Source organism: Centropristis striata, chromosome 13 (genome assembly GCF_030273125.1).
Source record: "Centropristis striata isolate RG_2023a ecotype Rhode Island chromosome 13, C.striata_1.0, whole genome shotgun sequence".
Classification (NCBI taxonomy): domain Eukaryota; kingdom Metazoa; phylum Chordata; class Actinopteri; order Perciformes; family Serranidae; genus Centropristis; species Centropristis striata.
The window spans coordinates 8,783,716-8,806,183 of NC_081529.1; the positions used below are offsets into that span (position 1 = coordinate 8,783,716).

The 22,468-nt window shown below is 41.1% G+C and overlaps 1 protein-coding gene across 2 annotated transcripts in view; it reads right to left on the bottom strand.

Annotated features, from left to right (window-relative positions):
• smurf2 (SMAD specific E3 ubiquitin protein ligase 2) overlaps positions 1–22,468 on the bottom strand; it is a 72,205-nt gene that overhangs the window by 40,820 nt on the left and 8,917 nt on the right. For both annotated transcript variants that reach the window (XM_059347629.1, XM_059347628.1), the window contains exon 2: positions 1,064–1,102. In XM_059347629.1, coding sequence (XP_059203612.1) covers positions 1,064–1,102 — 39 coding nt within the window. The remainder of the gene's footprint in view (positions 1–1,063; positions 1,103–22,468) is intronic.

Here is a 22,468-nt window from a genome sequence, read left to right on the forward strand (position 1 = left end):
GTCTACTGCTGCCTCAATCGTTTGTGTTATTGGGTGGCTTTGGTAAAAAAAAACACCAAATTAACGAACTGATCAGGCCTTTGTGCTGGTAGTCCTGTCTGACCGCCATTTACTCTTGATAACACACCAACAATGGACCACCACTTTAAAACATCCCAACTAGCCCTTTAAAATGGTCCGATATTAAAATACACCAAATAATTATGCTAATATATTTTAACAGTTTAATGGATTTATCACATTAAAATCTATCAGTTTGGTTTGACCGGTAATTGTAAATTATATTTATATTATACTAGCTATTAATTGGGAAAACAGCAAATGATTGCTAGTGGTAACATTCAGTATGTGTTGGCGCCAGTGTTGTGTAAAGGTGTTTGCTTTTCAGTCTTTATTATTAGAAACAGAATCACTGACAGAAACATGTCAACAAAATGACAAAAACGGAGTAACACATAATAGATTTACTTCACAGATAAGGACACACACAAAGACATTTTCTCTCTGGTTTCGGTGCTGCTCTCCACCAACTCCCTAGCTGAATGTTTGCTCAGCTCCTGAGCGTTGGAATGGCAGGAATGGGCACCACAGAAACCACCTGAGTGAGCAGAAGACCTTTACGTGCTCATTCACCATGACAGCCTGACCCAAACACACCAAAACAGTCACAACACTAAAGACACCCACACACGAGCTATTAAGTCTTTAGTGGAGAAAATAAATTGAGTGTTTTATGCAAAGTGGTCACAGAAATGTTGTCCAAAATAGAAATATATTCATTCTGTCTTAGTGCCATTTTACAAAACACCATTGTAGAAAAAGTGTGTCAGGAATTACACTTGAGTGTTGGTGATTAGGTTTAAACTATGTAGACAACACTTTCAAAGACATGTGAATGTGGTAAGCCACCCACATCTGCTGAATGGCTAAATAAATAGTGTTTCATTGAAGGCTTGGTAGCAGCTGAACTCTATCAGCCCAAAGTGACCCAAGAGGTCTTTACAGTACCTGCATCACATACCCACAAACACACACAGGGATATCATAAATAGCAGGTACTTACGGAAGAAGTCCTTCTTCACCAGGTTTTTGGCGCAGAGGACTGGAAAAAAGAAAGACAATGGAGTGTTATTTTAACATTATAGTCACAAGAAGTTCATCAGGGTGTTAACATTTGAAGTATACGTCAGAAAAAAGGCAGGGATGTAAGGTTAGACCGACACCACTGACAGTCATCAACCACTGTGGTTTAAAATGGTGGGGCTGATTCTGATTATTAACTAAAGTTGGACGCGATGGCTGTCCCGTTTCCCAAAACGAGTTTGAAGGAAAAGAGAATTTATTCGAACTGTGGGAGGAGACACAGATAAGCCTAGGCCAGGGGTAGGCAACCAGCTCTGGAAGCCCTGTGACTGTGACAAAAAAAACTCAAAACAAAATGGTAATTTCTTTACATTTTAATGTTTATTTATCAATGGTGTAGGACCAAAGCAATTTGTATTCTTCAATTGTAAAAATATGTCTCTTATATACAGCATTAAGAAAACGTTTTAAGATTTTAGTCAACTAAAATGTGCATAATAGCTTTCAAAAGTCCTGTTCTGATGCCTTAAACTCTAAATTTTGCCAGGTTCAGGTTTAGTTTTAAGTTTCCCTTGCATCCTAGTCCAGCCTCTCATTTGCACCTGGATTCTGACAAAATCATATTAACAAATGCTCATTAGGACTTATTAGTAATGTCGAAAGGCTAATTTATACTTATAGGCTGTTTTATCTTCATTGTAAGACTAAAAAACAAGGTTTGCGGTTTCATTCGCACATTTTTTCTCCCTGTCTCTTTTGTTAGTAAAGGTTTGCCGACCCCTGGCCTAGGCAGAAGGGCAACAAGACCATAGAGCAGCGATCATTAACTGGCGGCCCGTGGGCCACAAATGGCCCATAGCTTCTAGCCCAGCCCACACCATGAATTCTGAAAATGTAAGGCAGAAAAAGTCTGGCCCTTGGATACATATAGTTGATGACCCCTGGCATAGAGGAGTAAGACGCTTGAATATTAATTGATAAATATATTAATTTGGAATGCAAACATGTTATCACAGTAGAAACTAAGGCTGGGCGATAAATCGATATATCTTTTAATGAGATATGGAATGAGACCATATTGCATATATCAATATAGTTTAAATTGTGCACTGTGATCCCTGCTCCAGGCAAGCTGCAGCTTTTATTTAAGATATTTTTTTTATTTAAATGTGCACTTCATGGAGCTTTGATTTAAAAAAAAAAAAAAAAAAAAAAAGGTACTCCTGTTGTTATACAGTATCTATGTTCACTAAAATAAACGGTTTCAATAAAACTACTTGTGACATGTCGTATTTGACTTTGACTGAACATTTGCTCTCACTTTGCGATAAAAATATCGGGATATATATCGTATATTGATATTCAGACTAAAATATATCGGAATATGACTTTTGGTCCATATCGCCCAGCCCTAGTAGAATCTATAGTATTTTTATAAGAATAACCCATCAGACGCCCTCCCAACAATGACATCATCACCCATTGTGATGTTTCACTGTGGACTTCGCCCAACCCTACTGGGAAGTGCAGCAGGAAATGATTTTTTTAGTTCAGGATTCAAGTAGAGAAAGAAACTGCTTTATAGTTGGTGCGGATTACACAAACCATCTCATACCAATAATTAGAGAGCATTGTGTAGCACACAATGTGTATCAAGACAACCCATCATCGACAGCAGAGAAAGCAAGCCCTAACTATAGGTTTAAAGTTGAAGCAACACCTCCTGTATCATTAGAATAAAAGAACTTTAACATGAAACTCATTACAGAACTCATCCTCTGAGCTAGAGGAGGGGATGTTTTGTCTCCTTCTCCTGCCCGCAGCAGAGAGGTCGACCCTGCTGGTCGACTCTGAGAGCCATGGAGGCGGTTGCTGAGGTGATGAAGCAGAGCCACTTACACCCTGCTCCTGTGTGTGTAAGTGTGTGTGTGTGTGGATGGATGAGGAAGCTCAGTCACCACCTGGGTGTCTGGAGCTACAGTTGCAGCCTGTGAGTCAGACACATGGTAATACAGTTTTGGCTTGGCTTATTTCTGTGATAATGTTTTGTGAGGAACAGACACTGATTGGTGTGGATAGCTGATTCGTTGGTTTGAATAGAAATTAGACTATAATTAATATGCATGTGCTGTGTAACAGTTATAGTATAGTTTCTAGTCTTTTACCATTAATGTTTAAGACTATATTCAAGATACAATCATCCGGTCTTGTAATTTGTAAGAAAAGTAATTTATTCACCAAAAAATAAATGACATTCATCCACAATATTGGCTGTGACATTCAGGTCTATTTTCTTTTAATAGCAGACTGGTCAAAGATGACAGCTGAAGTTGGAGACATCAGGCTGCCGTATGAGCCATTTCCCACTGTTCATGGGCGACATCTGACTGGCGTCTAGTGCAGCTCCAGGGCTGGTTGTAGAGATATGATGCTAATACCAGCATCGGCCTATCTGACAGAGCACAAAAAAAATAGGTTTTACCATGTGGTTATTTAATTTAGACTATGCTATAGCTTGATAAATACCATTAACGAGATATGATATGTCCTATTTGGGATGGAATATTGTGGCTTTACTCCCCTCGTGTGCAGGTGAGAGTGCTCAGACTTTACTTTGCTAACATAAATAGACAAAGGCACACCCATAGCGGCAGTCTGCAGCTTAAGCCATTCAATGCCACGCATACTCAGACACACACACCATGTCAAATATCCCCCAGAATCACTTTAGGTCTGAGCTGGAGCACTTTTGCCCACCAGGGGACAGATGGAGGAGACACACCTTCTGAGTGCCATGCTGACAAAATTAAACGCACAAATCACCGGCAGTGCCCGGGTGGACCACGCCAACATCTACGTATGCACAGTGTTTACAGACGCACCAGGGACACACGAGATTGTGGGCTTAACGGCAAGAACTCCATTAAGAAAGACGTAGGGAGGAGCAGAATACAGAGGAGTAAACTGGATGCATACCCTCCTGGGGGGACGGGGGGGTGAAGAACATGCTCGACAGATGAGGAAGAATTTCTTTCCGCACACATCCCTGGGAATGTGTTACGTTCCAGTGAAACCCACCTCATTTCTAAAACATCTGGTATGCATCGCTTTTGGTCGCGCTCTTCCTACACACACACACACACACACACACACACACACACACACACACACACACACACACACACACACACACACACACACACACACACACACACACACACACACACACACACACACACACACACACACACACACACACACACACACACACACACACACACACACACACACACACACACACACACACACACACGGCCCCTGAGACAACTCGTTCTCCACTCATCTAATTAATTATGAAGTGGCACAGACAAATAAGCGTGTGTGTGTGTGTTTGTATGTGCACACTTTGGAGGCTTTAAGAGGAGTGAAAAGGTGTTTTAAGGTAACAGGTGACAGTTGTCTTTCCACAATGCTTCTGCTCACACGCCACAGACAACATGTACGTAATGCAGAAAAGAGCTTGACAGTGATTTGATGGTGTTTCCAGAGGGGGAAAAACATTGAGCACTATGTTCCCTCGTCTAGAAGTCACAATGCAATAAATCCACAGGAGGTAAAGAGAAAGAACAGTAAACCGCAGGGAAATATGACTCTAAAGCAAGGTAAGGCTGTGGCAACAAGCCGCTGCATTCAAAGTCCAGACAGCAACAAAGAAGTCACAATAAAAGCAAAAGGAGACCAAGTGCAGAGTAAGGCAAGACTTGACATGGCCCACACAATGGCTCAGCTTAAAGCAAACGGCGCTGAGCAAAACCTGCAGACCCTCCCGCAAGTACATACGCAGTCCATAAGCAGCTAGCCACACAGCAGGAAGGCAACACTACAATTATACCTATATAGGCTCCTTATGAAAACATACAAGGGGCCGGATTACAGCTGAAAACAGAAAACCGCTGGAATGGTGGACAATGGTGGCAGGGAAGCCAATTAGGAGTCTGAGGCTGCAGAGAAGTAAGAAGTATAGCACGTAAGGACGGCAATCAGGACGCAGTGGAATCCAACCATCACAATACAGCTGTCATTACACACCGACAGAACACAGTCATTTTAAAATGTCATGTTTATTATAAAGATGAGTATAACAGAGGGGCAAATGTGTGTCATTACATACGCACACAAAACACACAGCGGCATGAAAGCAACGCGCCAGACTAAAAGGTCTCGCTCTTACCGCAGATATGCGAGCCTCCTGAGACAGCATTATGTAGCAAAGAGCAATTCACTTTTCAAAAATAGCAGTTTGCTTCAGAAGGACACAACGTCCACCATCTCTGTGGGACACTGCCATGTGTGAAGGATACAAGCCTACTTTTTAAAGCATGGAAAGCATTTTATAAATGTTTTAATAGGTCACAAGCAACGTGCAGGTCTAACTGTAGCCAGGTATGAACATAGTGCTGGAGTTAGGCTATGACTAAAAACAGTTTGCACCATAGAGGTTACAACATAGACTTAATATACAACTTAAAATGTACACACAAACACACATGCATACACCCCAGCAGGTACAAGTAATTACTAATTTACTGTAGTGGCAGACTAGGATGGTTTTCATATTAGGGACATTACGAGTACAGTGTCATCATCTAGGGCTGGGCGATATGGACCAAAAGTCATATCCCGATATATTTAGGCTGAATATAGATACACAATATATATCCCGAAAGACCATTTTTTCCCCCTAATGGAAATGTGCCTAAGGTAGGGCCCTATAGTTTCTGTGATAACACTATCACAGACAGAACTACCTATCAACTAGCGACCATCCGGCTAGCTAGCTTGGTAACGTAAGAAGTGTGATAAGAAAGAAAACTGATCTTAGGCCTGCCATTTCCTATAATGTGTTTATGTTTTAACCAGCAGATCTCGCTGGTGAGCTTGAGTTTCCATCCAAGCCACCCCATTTCAGATGTAGATTATAAAACATCTTAAAAATGTATTTTGAAAGTCTGAAAGGCTTAGGCCCAGTAGGGAGTCAACTTAAGCCTGCTTGGCCACGACGTTTTCAATACACTAAGGGAAACCCTTCATTATTACTATTGTCGATATTTTGAGACAATGTCAAGAACTTCCCTCTCGCCTGCACATCCAGAAAATGGAAAAAAAGAGGATCAAAAACTGAGCAGACTACTCTCTTTAGCTGATCTAAAGGCATCAGTGTTACTGTCAGCCAAGGCTGTCTTTCTGAGGTGGAGGGATTGATGCTGCGATTGTTCAGGACTCTCAGATCTCTGACATGAAGGATGGGGTGGGTTTTTGGGACCCTTGGTTGGAGCCGCCATGTCACCCTCTGTGGAAAGATTGGCCTCATTTATGTTTGATGGAGCTTCTCTGGGGTTCGTGCTTCCTCCTCTCTGACAAGCCTCTTCGCCCTCTGTGCGCATAAATCTGAATTTCTAACACACCTATAGCTTGTAAAAGTCTCTCTAATGATGTTGTTTTTGAATTCTCTGAATTTACAAAGCCACTTCTGAACAGAAATGAAATAAACAAACAGAAAGAGGAGTAGTGAGGGGGATCTGAATGTAGGGCAGGAGAGTAGAAAGCGTAAGGAGGTAAACAATGAAAGGAGGAGCTTAATGCTTTGATCAATAGATGAAATGAAAATGAATTAAGTGACACCAGAACACTTTATTTTAAGCTCATGAATGAGTTCAGTATTGCCTCCAGATTTCAGTGTAATCTGGAACTCCTTGCTGAGATATATCATCAGTTGCTAAATGACCCAACATACATTAAAGGCCATTAAATTTTCTTTCCTGGCTCAAAAGCTTTATATAACGACATTAATAGAAATAGTGGGGCCTCTGTACCCGCCAGCACACAAAAAAGCCCCAAAATTTATGCCGTTATGGGGAATGGGGTCGTGATGACAGAAGCCTTCCCTTAGAAAAGGAAGTGGGCGAGCTTGCACCTACAGGGCAGCATCATAAATCTGTTGTTTTATTGGTCACCCCGGACCGCCTTTCTCATGCTCACACACCGACAAATATAATTACGAGCTCGCTCTCTGTCTCTCTCCCCCTTTACATTAAAATGGAAGAGAGACACATACGTCAGCACACACACACAGCCCGCCACACAATGTGATGGGCGCACACACATGGCCCCAAGATGAAACAAATGATGAGAAAACTAGAAACATTAAAAGCTCATTTTAGACGCCAGCTAGAATCACATCATTTCTGTTCCATGGCTACACTGTACACAACGCTGTTCTCAGGGAGTGGCAACCAAATAACGTAGCGGGTTGCCAGAGTTAATACGAGGTGAGGGGTTAGACAGGACAGATTCAGGGCTTGAATCAGAACTGTAGAGCTAACCTTTTAGAAAAGTAATGTGAGTGACAAAATTCATCATTATTCCATTAAAGTGTGGTGGTGGTGATGGGGATATTATCCTGTCCTCAAAATAAAAACCACTTTGGAAAATGAGGTTGACCTAAGCTGTTTCACACTTAATATTATGGGGTGTAACAGAACACAGAAGTCACAGTTTAGTCCATGTCCTGGTTTAGGAGTCACGGTTCAAGTGCAAGTTGGTCCAGCAGAGAGAAAAAAAAAAAATACTGTAGGGTTGGGCAATATGGACCAAAAGTCATATCCGATATATTTAGGCTGAATATCGATATACGATATAAATCCCGTTACTTTTATCGCAAAGTGAGAGCAAATGTTGAGTCAAAGTCAAAGCCAAATATGGCATGTCACAAGTAGTTTTATTGAAGCGGTGAACATAAATACTGTATAACAGGAGTACCTTTTTTATTTTTTAAATCAAAGCTCCATAAAGTGCACATTTAAATAAAAAAATATCTTAAATAAAAATAGCCTATGAAATAAAATAGGCCAATCCTTTTCTGAAATAAATATATTTATGTGAGAAAAGAATAATGAACATTACAAAAGAACTAAACATGACAAACCCTAGTAAGGGCAGCATTTATATATATAAAGAAAGAAAAAAAAATTGAACATATCAATATGTGGGATACAGTCTAATTCCATATCACATTTAAAATGATATCGATACATTTTTTTGATCGCTATATTGCCCAGCCCTAATATACAGTCAAACCACCCAACCCTACTGGGTGATGCTGTTAAGTGTATGTTAGCTTGTTGGATGCTCCATTCACACACCCTACAGCAGTGGAGCAACGCCACAAAGCCACAGTCTCTGTCTTATACAGCACTATATATCCGTGTGCTGCTGAAGCCAGACAGGAACCCTTAGGCGTGTCTTCCAGCTCCAGAGATTCATTTGCCATTGCTAAAGTGTGACTGACTCCAAAGCCAATCCACTTGTTGTGCAAACCACACATGCTGTTCACAGCAAGTGTGTATTCTGCATGTGGTTGCATGCGCTGGACGGTGACGGCTCAGTACCAATAAACAGACATTCATAGCCCTGGACAATATGCATCACAAACTCAAAAATGGGCAGTTTTTGACAGTTATATACTTATTCCTGAAGGGAAATATAAAAGCTGTTTCTCTAAACATGTTTAAGCTTTGTCAAGTAAGGTGATGGGAAAAGTCACTCAGTCGTCACATATCCTTGTTGACATTCTTTTCTAGGATAGGGCTATGACTCTGTAACTAATAATACTTTTCATTATTGATGAATTGGTTCATTTTTTTGTCAAAAATAATGATTCTAATTTCCCAGTTGACATCTTCAAAGTCATTGTTTTCTCTGACAAACCAAAGATAGTCAAATAAAACTATGATATTTGACCATATTATTAGATTTGATCATAGCATTTGAAGATTTGATCATCGCATTTGAGGTCTGGCCTTTTGAAGTAATCAACTTGCTGATTTTGGCTGATTGAACAATAAATTGCCTCATCATTAAAGCTCTGATCTAGTGAATTTTCCAGTTTATATTTGCTTGATATAGATTTTCAATTTTCTTTTGAGTTTTTTGCATTTTGCACCAAACTCAGAGGAAAAAACTTTATTAATTAAAACAATTAAATAGTCTATACGTTAGAACACATTTTTGCATATAGTAAAAGAAACAAGTATGATTGTATTAAACAGTGAAGTCTATGTGACATATTGTCTTAAACAGGGATATGAATGTATGATTACACTCCATCTAGGCTTCAAAATTTCTCCTTCTCTGTCACAAAAACACACAGACACACACTCCGGAAAAGCATCACATAACCCCGTGCATCTCGGCCCATCTTAAATCCTCTGTCGTCATAGCGACCGCAAGTATCGAGGCAAAGCTGAGAGAAGGGTTTCTCTGTGTCGCCTGTGTTTCTCATTCCGGTCGCACTGCCTCACACAGCCAGGGACTGCGGCGCTAAGACGGGGATAGACATTTAAAAAGACAATAAACAAAGACAGCAGCATTAGAGGCCTCTTCCACTTAAAGTCATATTTTAGACTTTTAGAATGAGCATTTGGTAACACAGGGCTCTGAATTCATCACCGAGTAATAACTTTAACTTCTCCACATTGCAGTTAAACTGAAAGTCCATCTTTCCATCATTGGCTCTTCCACACAACACCTCTGAGTGGGAACAGGGACCACATACTTATTCTTCCATCTGATAAATGACCAAAACCTTTTAGGCTGAAGGCCCACTTCTCTTTTACTGACCATTGTTAGTTTAAACAGACCACAGAAGAAGGGTAAGGTATTTGAGGACGGCGGGCAGACAGGCTCACCCACACAAAAGGTTAAAATATATCGAAACATTGCAGGATGGACTAGCCACCTACAGCCTCACACACCACCACTGGGAGAAACAAACACTTGGCAAATGTGTCAGTGACTAAGTGGAAAAATAACCTGGTGGCTCACATAAGAATCAGGGGTGTGTGTATGTGTGTGTCCTCGGTGGCTGCTCGGCTGACTGCAGCTTATTAGTCACATAATGGCTTTCCACATTACTGCCCAAACAGGGCTACTTCCCCGAGGACAGCAGGGAAAGCTAAACAAACACCTCACACAGCTGATTATCAGCTCGGATTTGCTTAGCTCCTTCCTTTGCTGGGCCTGTCTCTTAATAAAAATCAATTCCTCCGAGTGGCAGCAGCAGCAGCAGCCCTGTGCAAGCAGAGACTGAGACCTTGGGGTGAAGTTAAAGTTCCACCTGTGGGGAGAGGACGGGCCCGGTTTCTCACAGGCTGGCGCACAAAGAGCCCTACTGTGCAGGCGAATCAATGAAGTCCGCCAGACGCAAGCCAAACACCTGGGGAGGGAGAGGTCACGTGACGTCTAGGGGAGGGAGGGTAGGGGGCGTCGCCATGGTAGCAATCGCTGGTCGAGACAAGATGGAACTGGGAGTCCACTTTCTTCTGTTGTGAACCGACATATGCAGCCGCTTTAGGAGTTGCACACAATAAGGAGACGGAGCATGGGAAAAGGAAAGAGCACCGTGGGGAAAAGAGGGTTCACAGCGCTTGTAGTCTGTTGCTTTGTGGTTAACCATTACACTGGGGCCTGTGAGGTGGAGGAAATGGGGGTGTGGGAACAGAGACAACCGCCTGGTAATATTCCACCATTACCGTCCCAAGTCAAAACTGTCTGGAAACGCAGCCTAATAAGAAGGAGGGGGGAGAGAGGGAGGCATTTCAAAATATCAGCCGATCTTCTCGTTGCGTGAAATCATAACTGCGTGTGAACCTAAACAAATCTCTTCAGGCCCACTAGCTCAGGTTGACCCCATTGTGAACCTCCCTTCCTGTCCACCTGGTTCCTCCAGTCCAGTGCACTGACCCGACCCGCCAGACAGTCTGACACATCTTCAGGGAACAGTACTCCCCCCTACTCCCACCTCCTCCCCACTCCTCCATACTCCAACCTTTCCTCTGCCTGTCTGCCTGTTTGTCTGTCTGCCCTGTTTTGACTCCAGGCCCAGGACCGTGCACTCTCAGACGCAGCATTGTTCTTCTATAAACAAAAGGCTTCCCCCCCACCCCCGCCACTCCTACCTATCCTCTGTGGGACTTAAAACCAAAAGGGAGGCAGAAAAACTCAGATTGTGACTGACAAGTGCTGATGGTTTCACTGGTGAAGCTGTTCTTTAACTGTCTCCTGCTAATCTCTGAGCTGTCTCCTAGTCAGTCTCCTATGACAGTTTGTTGGGTAATGTTTGGTCTTGAACGCTGCCTGTTGTAGACTCCTGTCACTGGGCTGCAGCCGAGGGAGGCTGATATGAGCTGGCTGCTGGAGCTTCCATGCATGGCAAGCTCACAGACAAGCTGGCATTCAGTCTGGCACAGGAAGGAAATAAGGCGCAGTTTCCAAGTTCAATTTGAACTGAACCAACTTAGCAACTGACCAACAGTGTTTTTTGACCAAAATGTTCCTAACAGACTAACCAGTTTACTGCATGGTACAGCTCTGCTGAGCTCGACTCACTGTTGGTATCAGGTCCTTTTCCCCATTTCATTTTCTAGAGTTTATCGTACTGCCTCAGTGCAGGGGAGATGTCCATGTGAAACTACGATGACCTAATCTTCAACATGACACTCGCTAAATCCATTCATCAGTATCACAGGTCTAAAACAAGTGAATACAAAAATTGCAGTTGCAGCTCTAGTTAAGCTCAATCAATATCAATATCCTTTATTTAACCAGGAGAAAAAAACCTCATTGTGATTAAAAACCTCTTTTCCAAGAGTGACCTGGCCAAGAGAGCAGCACAAAAGCCAAAAATGGTTAAGCTAAACACATAAGACACAAATAAAATACAGTCACACTACAAGAAAAACGAGCTGGCTGACAGGATTACACAGAGAAATCACATGATCCAATTTCTCTGTCTTTTAAAATTTACTTGAATTCCCCCAGAGTTACAAGATGTGTCAATTCCAAGTCCTTCTGCACATCGTTCCAGGTAGACGGGGCAGAACATCAGTTCAGTTCTGACTCTCGGGACCTGCATCTGTATGAAGTCCTGAGAACGCAGGCTATATTGGCTGAGCTTTCTACACATGTATAAACACAAGTAAGGAGTCCAGAAGTCCAAGAATAGATTGATAAATAAATGTCAACCAGTGAGAGAGTCTACGGACATACAAAGGTGGACAATGTGCGGCAGCATATAAGGAACAGTGATGTTCACGATAGCTGCAACCAGCAATAAAATGCAAGCCAAGTGACAGATTGTCCTAATATTATCAGGGCAGTGCAGGTCCTTGAGTGAATTAAAGTGGTAGGGACCAGGAACAATCTCTTACGGGAACTAAATTAAGTCCCTGGTTCCTCTGGTCAAAATGCAGACCCGAGTTCCTGCAAGTGACGGACCGACTTACTGCCATTGTGAGGATGACACACCGTCATTAACAGGGATAAAATTGATCATATTAGATGTAGTCCATGTTTGAAGGTTAGTCTACGGCGTTCCAACGGGTCACCATTAGGGATGGGAATAGTTAATCGATGATCAATTAATGGTCGTTAAGAATTTGAAAGATCACGTGAAATTTTTTCAACCTGTTTTTTATTTGATCTCTGACTGCGTATCAGTATCACTGAACTGAAACACGGCTGAGCTCAGTTCTGTGGCCGTACGTCAATAAGCCAATGAGCTGAGAATTAAGTTGATAAAGCTTCAGTTTGCAAACTGAAAGTTGCAATAACAATTATAAAACACACAGAAATACAAGAGTAATCATTTGAGCAAAACTAGCTTACTTTATCAAACCTTGCTAGCATGAATTACTAGGTTTAATTTGACCCAAAACTTATTTAAACACAAAACACACTTTAATATGCAAGATTACTGTGAAAACTAACCTCATGCCTTTTCGGGCATTTACTGTAGAGGCTAATATAACAAAATGACAAATACGATGAAAACACTTTCACGTATTGCCAACCAGTCATTCTCCTGTAGTAGACAGCTTTGCTAAAACACCAGGAAGTGTTGATATGGGAGTGGAATAACGCTTTGCCAGTCCCTTTAACTGTTGCTGCTGCAAGTCCCTAATTCTGAGATAAAGTAAGGAAGTGGAAGAGCAGCAAACACTCCATCTCCCAAAAGCTGATACCAGACAAACAACCTTCAAAAAAGGCTTCATGGGGAAGTCCAGTACATTTGCCACAGCGCCAACCACACCACCCATTCACATTCAGAGCAGCCCTATTCACGACAAAAGTGGGTTACTTTTTAAAGACCTGGCTACACCACTTAACTTTAGCCCTTAACTGCAGTCGGACAGAATAGAGTGAGTAAGCAGGGTAGAATTTCAGGAAGTCAGGCCAACTCTTCACGGGGTGCAGGCTCACTGTGGAAATGTGGTTAGGGCGAATTGACTTGTAGACACTGGGAAAAATCCCAGCTTTGGCAGGTTTTTATATCTTAGCAAATCCACTTATGTAATATGTAAACCTGATAAGACTCCTTCTGGTCACATAATACAGATATTAGAGTCATTGGTGGCAGAGTGATCATGGAACTACTAGCTGCCAGGAAAATCGTCTAATACCTCTAAACAGACCTGCAATTTCCAAGATTTATAAAATTAGAAAGGAAAAAGTGTAACAAAATCTCCTTGTGCATCATTTTTATCCTGAGAGGAAAACAGAAAGGAACACTTAAAAAAAAAGAGGGGAAAAATACCTTGATCCCCTCTTTCCAAGTTAAAAAAAAATTATGGAGGCATTCAAAGACATGCTCCGTCTGACTCTCACATGTGCCCCGAGTGAGAGGAAGAACAATCTTGTCAACAATTGAGGAGGGGAGAGGAAACCAGCAGTGCAATGTATGAAGAAACCCATAGTCCCTGTGACGTGCATTAAATACCGCAAAGCAAACACAGAAAATGTAGATTCCCAGGACTCCTGTTACACACTTGAGTAAAAGGACATCTGGGGACATCTGTTGCGCCAAATCACTGTGACCAGAAGCATAAAAAAACAGCGGACTAAGAGGAAAGAAAAGACAGAAGAGATATATATATATATATATATATATATATACACACACACATCTCCATAGCTTCTATTCATAAAAGGACAGAAAGCCATGACTGAGAGACGCCATATATCACTATACATCAGACTCAGCAGTGGCTGGTAAAGTGATGAGAGGTCGAGTCACTCAGAGGAAGTAAAGATCTGTGAGGTGATATTATATATAAACGACGTGAGAATGATGCAGCGTCAAAGTCCAGTGATTATTAGACATTGTTAATATCCAGGCAACCGGCCAAAGTAAATAACTGTCCAGGGACTTGAGGTTTGTTTCGGATTCATTTTAGGTGCAATGTTGGCAGCTGTAACCAACTTTGAGTTTTCTTACAATCAAGATTTTATGCAGCTACGTGACAAGGACTCCAAGGACTAACACTGATTGGATAGATGGGTCATGATTGACTATGATCAGATGCAAACATGATTTGAGCTTCAACAATAAAGTTTGAAAATGAACCAGCAACTACTTTCCTAATTAATTACTTGTTTTTCAGTCATTTTTTAAAAGGAAACATTTTTAAAACTTCTGGAATTTCAATATTTGCCAATTTCTCAAGCTGTCTATGTTAGCAAAATGAGTCACTTTGGGCTAGAGCTGGGGGATATGACAATATATATCTTTAACATTATATAAAAATGTCTGTCAAACCTATTTTTCTATATAATTTCCATTGCAATGTTGAAAAGCCAGTGGCCGGACCTGTTGGCAAGATCTATGTAATTTGGACAATGTATTGACTTCTAAACCACAGCAAACCATAGACTATGTATGTATTTAATTAGCAGAAACATTCTATATTATTATATGTATAATTATTGACATATGAAATTACCTATATCAGGATTGCCCAGCCCAGCTAGAGCTGTGTGATACTGTCAATATAGGGATATGACAATACATACTGTCAAAACGATGTAAAAATGTATATTGTACCAGAATTACCATAAAACATGATAATTCATCAAAAATCTCGTTATCGAGAAATGAAATGATCTAAATGGGAAAAAAAGATTTTGACCACAACGCCCAGCCCTACCTTGGGTTCTGGGAAATCGGCATTTATAAAATTTTGCAAAACACACAAAACACAAAGCAACTAACTGAAAAAAATAATCAACAGATCAAAGGATAATAATAATTGGTACTTTAGAGATGGGCGATATATATAATCTACGATAATATTGTAAACATTGGTTTGGTGATATGCAATTTTACATTGTGTCCATCCATAGATGTCCTGGTAAGCAAAAATAATTTTAACAGCTTTTCTTTTTGGTAAAGAAATCTCATTTCAAAGGATATCGTCAGATTATCGTTATCGAGAAATAAAAAAATATAATAATTTGCCCATATCGCCCACTCCTACTTGCAGCGCTACTTAATATATGTAGAAACACAATGCAAGTTGCTGATCTAAGTTGATGAAATGTCTCGGTGGACTGACAGCCTGTGGAAAACTGTTGTTGAACTTGTTTTCTAACCCAACCAGTCCTTAAACAAAGGCAAAAGCTGCACATACAAAAGATGCACACTTGTAACAACTCCACTAACTGAGGCTAGCAAGGAAAGAGCTCATCTTCTTATGCAAAAACCTGTTTGACTACATGAAGAAACTCACCACGCACATTCACACGTGAGAGGAAAGTGACTGGCAACATTCTTAGTGTGAGAACATTTCATCCATCTCACGTCACCTTTTCCCTCCGTGATACAGTCCACTGTAATTGCATAATAGGAGTCCACGCCGACTATTTTGGGCTCCAAATAGTGGGAAACCATGCCACAATGGCAATTTTTAGTGGCATTCCTGTTACCCCTGCATAGTACATCACCCTCTCTTTCCACTCTGTGATACAACGTGCCTAACGGAGAGTCATCCAGGCGAGTAAAGTCTTCCACAGTACCTTCCCCGCTGCAGCTAAGTGAGAAGTCAAAACAGTGAGCAAATCAGAGCGGGGCGCAGCTTAGGCTTCTGCAAGCTTGCACTACTGTTGGCCGGGACCCGAGTTGTTTTCAGTGGCTGCTCGGCTCTCCTAGCTACTTGGCTCTTTCGCCCTCTCTGATGTAATGGAGGAGAGTAGAGCGGAGGCCTGGGCCGAGCTGCAGTGGAGAGGTTGGATAGTACCAACCTGTTTAACAGAAGTTGAGGACCACCACACGGCCGTGTTAAATGCCAGAAATGCCGCTTTGCTTCTCCACTTTGTTTTTCCCCTGTCGATCCTGGGGAGCTTTGGTTTCTAAGAATGATTTCACAACTTCATCTGGGAGCAGTGTTACATCATTACCACCCAGTCATATTTTTCCTTTTCTACCGTGTACCCTGCCAATGAATGTGTCGGAGTGAGAGGACCCTCGGCCTTTTAAGAATCAGCACAGTAATCCTGTCGTAATCGTAGATGAAAGCCCTGCACAGCCTTCTATGACTGAATGTCTTGAGATTAGGGCTCGGCAATAGATGGATATTATGGCTAGACTGTATATTGTCTCAGATTTTGGATATAATAATGGTAATGTGTGAACTTTTCATCATTTTAAAAGTTACATTACAGTAACATTAGGTCATTTTCTGTCTTTTTATTGCATCAAAATTTTGTGAAAGCGCCAAATAACCCCAACAATGGTCTTACAATTTCGATGGAGTGACAAACATCATGATATATGATTTTTTCCCCCCATATCTTCATGCCCTAGTGTGTAGTTTTTCACCAAATCATTTAATCTATCAAACATTAAAAATTGTATTTAAAAAAGGCCTATTACAACTGCATTACCAAAGTTAACTTCTTTAAATGCCTTGTTAAGTTCAATCAAAAGTTTAAAAAAAAATCTATGACAATTGACAAAGAAAAGCAGAAAAATCATCATATTTGAGCTGGAATCAAAGAATTTGCATTTTTTAAAATCTATTTTTGTTTTGTTTTTAAACTATAAACTGATTACCAAACCAGTTGCAAATGATTTTTCTTAATGGCTTCAGCTCTATTCGGTAAAGTAATTCTAAAACTGAGCAGGACATGAACAAATTTAGTTCTGGACTGAGCATAAAATATCCATGAGGCTATTTTTGTCTTGCGTGACTTGCCGTGTTCATCCTCAGTAATTGTCTACGTGAGCTAGCCCTGATGTCTCACTGAGAAAAATGGGGGTCTGTTGATCAAAGCCGTGACCAAACACCGCTGTGTGCAGGTGCATACCATAAACGGCTTTTACTATGTGCTGAAAGTCATGTTTAAATTGGATGACACGCGTCTGCAGGACATGCGTCATCGTGTCTGACACAATTTTAGCCAAGCTTCGATGAAATCATCTCTCAGAGCTCATGCTGTCAGATGGAGCCATATTTTCTTCTGCTGAGGTTAATTTTAACATGGAGGATTAGACAAGAGACCCGAGGCCTGGGGGAATCTGAACAACATGTAAAACCTTTTAAAATATGTATCTTACGGGGATAGTTCAGATTCACCAAAGTCACACAATAACACAAAAAATCGAAAGATGCAGCAGTAGAAAACCATTATTCAGCAGAGTAAAATGACTACTTTTGTTAATGGAGTCGGGTGGCTTTTAAGAGAGCATAAATAACAGCTTCCCCTCATAAACTTAAAGAGGGCTGTCTGACAGCAAGGTAAAGTAGTGAAAATATTATAGATATAGATATAGAGTACACTTAAACTGATTAATTTTTTTTTAGGTGCCCCCCATCCACAGCAGTGCATTGTTAAGCTTCTGTGCCAGAACTCCTTCTGCTTCTCCAAACTATTCCTTTAAACACAAGCTTGAAAAAAATTGTTGTTGTGTTGAGCATGCTGCATGTGACCATCACAAGCCTGAGCTTAATTTCTTAATTTATCCAAACCCCAAACAATTCTTTCATTCAGTCGTGGGAAAACCAATGTGGAAGTGACATGAAAAGACTTATCATCCCTACTAGAACACTCTTGTAGCCTTAAGCTGTGGACAGTAAATAGGTACATCAAGCGCTGCGCCTATAATAATAATCTTTGTGAGAGTAAATATTAGGCTACATCTCTGAGAATTCCCAACAAGACTGTCTGCAGCTTCTGTAGCATCTGCATGACAGCTGACTCATCAGGCATTTGGCACTCCCACATTTGGATCGGAAGGTTAGTTTCGTAATGAATATCTTGAAAATCAAACCGCGACTCTTATCAGCCAGACAGTTACACATCAGACACAATGGATAGAGACTACCCATAGGCCTCTGCATATTTAGGATTCTTCTAGTCCAAGAGTGTTAGGGAGTAGAAAACCCAGTGTTAAAATATCACATTTGCTTCTCCATGCATGTGCAGTCAGACTTTTTTTTGCTACGCAGGAATCCTGTGGTGTATTTGTCCAACTTCGGCAGAGGTGCCATTTGAAATGTGATCCGGTGTGAATATAAACATCTCCCTTCTGATCCTGTCTCCTCTGAGGACTGAAGGGGCTCAAACGTCAGGCCGAGGCACGGACAGACGTCTCCAGTCAGCTGTTGGCGTCTTGCGGCTTTTGCGCCGACCCCCCTACCCGTCAACCCTCCAGCCGGTAACACTGGAGACTTAAGAGACCCCCATCTGCTTGAGGTTAGTCAGAGTTAATCGTATCAACCCGTGTCCGTCCAGGTTTAAAGCAGAGCCGGCACGTTGAAGAATTACTCTCAGGTTACCCTCCTCCATCAGACAGCTGGGCAGGAACGCTCCGACCACCCTGCCTCCACCTCGGTTTCCAGAGAAAACCAAACGGCCGTTGCATGTGTGGATATTTATCAGAGCTAATGAGACTTTGTGCAAACTTGCCGAGTGATCTCACCTGGGCACAGTGCTCAGAGATGATAATAATCACAGACATCCCTACAAACACATGAAGGGGGAAACAAGCTTAATGCCAAAGCTTCAATCACAGATCCAAAAGTGGAATGTGACAGGAGAGGCCGGGCTGCACTTTAACCTTCCAGAGGAAAGAAAATGTGCACCACCACACGTTTCTCTTAGTTAGAGCCAAAAATGTTGCAAGACAATTAATGAAGAAGAGATAGTGAGGCTTTACCAGGGCTGCAGATGAATTGCAGTGTGAATTCTCTAAAACACATGGGAAGGTGCTACTTAATTCCTTGTTGCATTCCTTTCAAAAGTTAAAGGTCTTGCGGTTGAGTGGTTGTCTACAAAGCAAGGCCTGTCTCTCACTTTTGATGTGCAAGTTTAAAATCAGAAAAGAAACTTGTTGTTCCAAAGCTGTGACAAAGTCAATTTCGCCAACTGTCCATTTCAAACTGTCAACAAAACAGCACAAATAATATGCAAATCAGCAGTGTATTCTGGGGGAACCAGGGCTTTTTCATGTGCACCATGTCACAAAAAACTGTTTAATGCTTTTAGCATTGAACTTCTAGAACATTAGACTCACAATGGACAGTCAAAGACTGTCAGAATCCATGCAGCAGAATCAGAAATAACTTTCTTATTCCATGAATTGCTCTTCTTGAACCTACGTTACCCTAATGCAACTCGACTGCCTACAGATCTGTTAGAAATTCAGGTGTGTTATGCTTATCTGGTAAGATATGTTTTTTACCTGTAGTATTCAACTCAAACTGACACCGACTCAAGTGACATCACATGAGGACATTTGACAGACTCCCTCTGGAGCAACAAAAAGCTTTAGACTGTGAAAAATACAGTCTATAAATCTGTATGTGTGCCATCACAATACGTTTTCTTTAGATTATGCAATCCTACAAAGACTGAACTAGATTATCAATCTGATTTGTCAATGAAGCTCAGGTAAATCTTCCCACAGCTGCAGAAGTTGCATTTCAAATGAGCTGGTTTTATGCGCTTTTTTTCAATCTGTGTGTTGTAGAAAACACTAACAAAAGTGCAAAAGAAACAGATTCAGGGAATAAATGAGGACATCCATGAAGCATGTGACAAAAATAAGCAACAGATTAATATTAACATTCTCATGAAAACAAACAAAAATACCATATTTCTGTCAGGTTTTCGCCATTTGAGGTTCCACTGGCGCCCTTATAATTATGTTAACTTTTGGCGCCCTCTTCTTCTTAAATTGTAGGCCTATAATAGTTTTCTGACTGGAGAATTGGCACCAACTTCTGCTTATCTTGATAAACCAATTCCCAATAATCATATAATGGTCCTGGATGGAAACAAGCACTTAATTGCATTTTCTTTTTTCAATTTTCCTAAAATTCAGTTAAAATTTGCAATACGTTTGGTTGGAAACCTGGCTAGTGAAAGACAGAATCATAAGGCTCAGCTTATCAGTAAAACAAGCAAAACTTTAAAATATCTGATAACGAGTATATTCCTTTTCAGTGTTGAGTGTCTGCAGAAAACTAAGAGCATCTAAAGTCAAACGGCTGGTTTGATGTCTAGCTTGACATTGGATATGCATGCAGTCGCCTCTGATAAAAAAAACCCTCAAGTGGAGTTTCTAACTTCAAAGGCAGCACTAGTTTGGGAAATAGGCAAGAAATAGAGGGGCTAGGGCAGTGGGAGGGACAGCGTGGAGAACAGCCAGGCAGGAATGATAGGAGAAGAGCCTGCGGACACGAATCTGTTTAGTTCTCTCCGGAGCTCCCCTCCCTCACACTCACTGCTAATCCAGTTTTGACCCATTAACCACCACAGCCAGGTTAACAGAGCAGGCCTTTGAAGAAGGTCTTTCCCAAACCACCCAGGAGGATTAGCACTTCTCCAAGGCCAAAGACACACTCTCACTCTCTGCTCTCTCTCTGACAGTACAGCTGGAGGCTAGCGCGAGCATGCAATGTGGCAACAGTGTATAGATCCTGAGCTGAGATGTAATGTCGTATGACTCATCCTGGCTGAATACACCATGCTTATTTAAATTCTTTATGAACTGTAATTAACCATGGCTTCCAGCGTACCGACGACATAAATCACAAGAATGGAAATAAAAGAAGACGCGTTCAGGTGCACTTTCAGAGAATCAGAGGGTGGAAACACACACAATGATATACTACGAGAGTGTTAAATAAGCCAGAGGATGAGTTGCGGCTCAGTCAGTACAGCTGAGATGTGAAGGATACGACGCAGACTGGAGAGTAGTGTTGCAGATGTTCTGGTGTCTGCAGCTACATCGGTTCCCAAATGGATTCCCTTTCAGTGGATAAATACAGTATGTGCTCAGGCACATCACATGAACTTGCAGTGACACTCTCTCCATTGAGAACCATGTAATAAGAGAGCGGGACATAAATTATGTAAAACTATATACAGCAGTCATAAATGGATAGCATTACAGTCATTTTTCATACAGTTGAACTGTCAGAGTTAAGGTCAACTTATAGTGGTGGAAGATGACTATTTGTGACTATTAATTTTAGATAACTTTTTAAAACATTTGTCAATATTTTTATCCAACCATTCGAAGTGTAAATTATTTCCAGTTACCTACTTGAACTATTACCTATTAGTGACTCAGGTTATATCTTTTTTAATTATGCAATTTTTTTAAATTTATTTTTTATTATTGTTTGAGCTGTAATAGCACCCTATGAAATTCATTTGATTTTTTTTTCTAGATTGAGGTTCAAATCTTTTCTGTTTAAATTTTGCTAAATTCAATTTTTTTTATTCAAGCACTTTAAGCTGTCATAAAGCATGTCTGATCATGTGGTGGACAACAAAAATCTCAACAACTGAATCTAAAAATATTAAACGTTTAACAAATTTCAGTTAATGTGAGGAAAATCTCTCATTCTCCTGACTCAGTAGTCGTCGGATGTTGCATGTTTGCGTGTGTCCGCCCGGGTCGATATGCCCTGTGGATCACACCGTGGCTCTGCCCAAAGTAGACTAGGAATGTATTTTTTAGCAAAGGAGCAAAGCTGAGAGATATTTCTGAAACAAGCTGCATCAAATCTTTTCAAATCAAATTTTTTAGGCCGTGATACGCTCCGGTAGCCACGTCACAGTACTGATGTGAGTTTGTGTGTGTTGTGGGGGAGAAGCTAAGCCCCGCCCTCAGGGAAACACCACCGCAGCAAAAGACCAAAGCAGCATGCCTGTAAATGACACAAAAATACAGCAGCAGTTCTTCTCTGTTTATTAGGCTATGCACTGTGATATGGAAAAAACATGCTTTTTGTAAATTGCATCCTCACTATGCAAATTTCATGATATTATGCTTTTTTCCCCCAGTTGATTCCGTTTCAATGATCAAATTGCAAGTACTGGTCGACGGATGCTGGTTTTTTAAGGCAGATGCAGATTATTTTGACATCAGTCCTAACCGATCCCCAATCTGTGCTGCCGATAAATAAACACTTATTAACAAAACATATTAACAGTTGGATAGCAAACAACGTGTATGTTGTTCTAGGCCTCGAGGTGG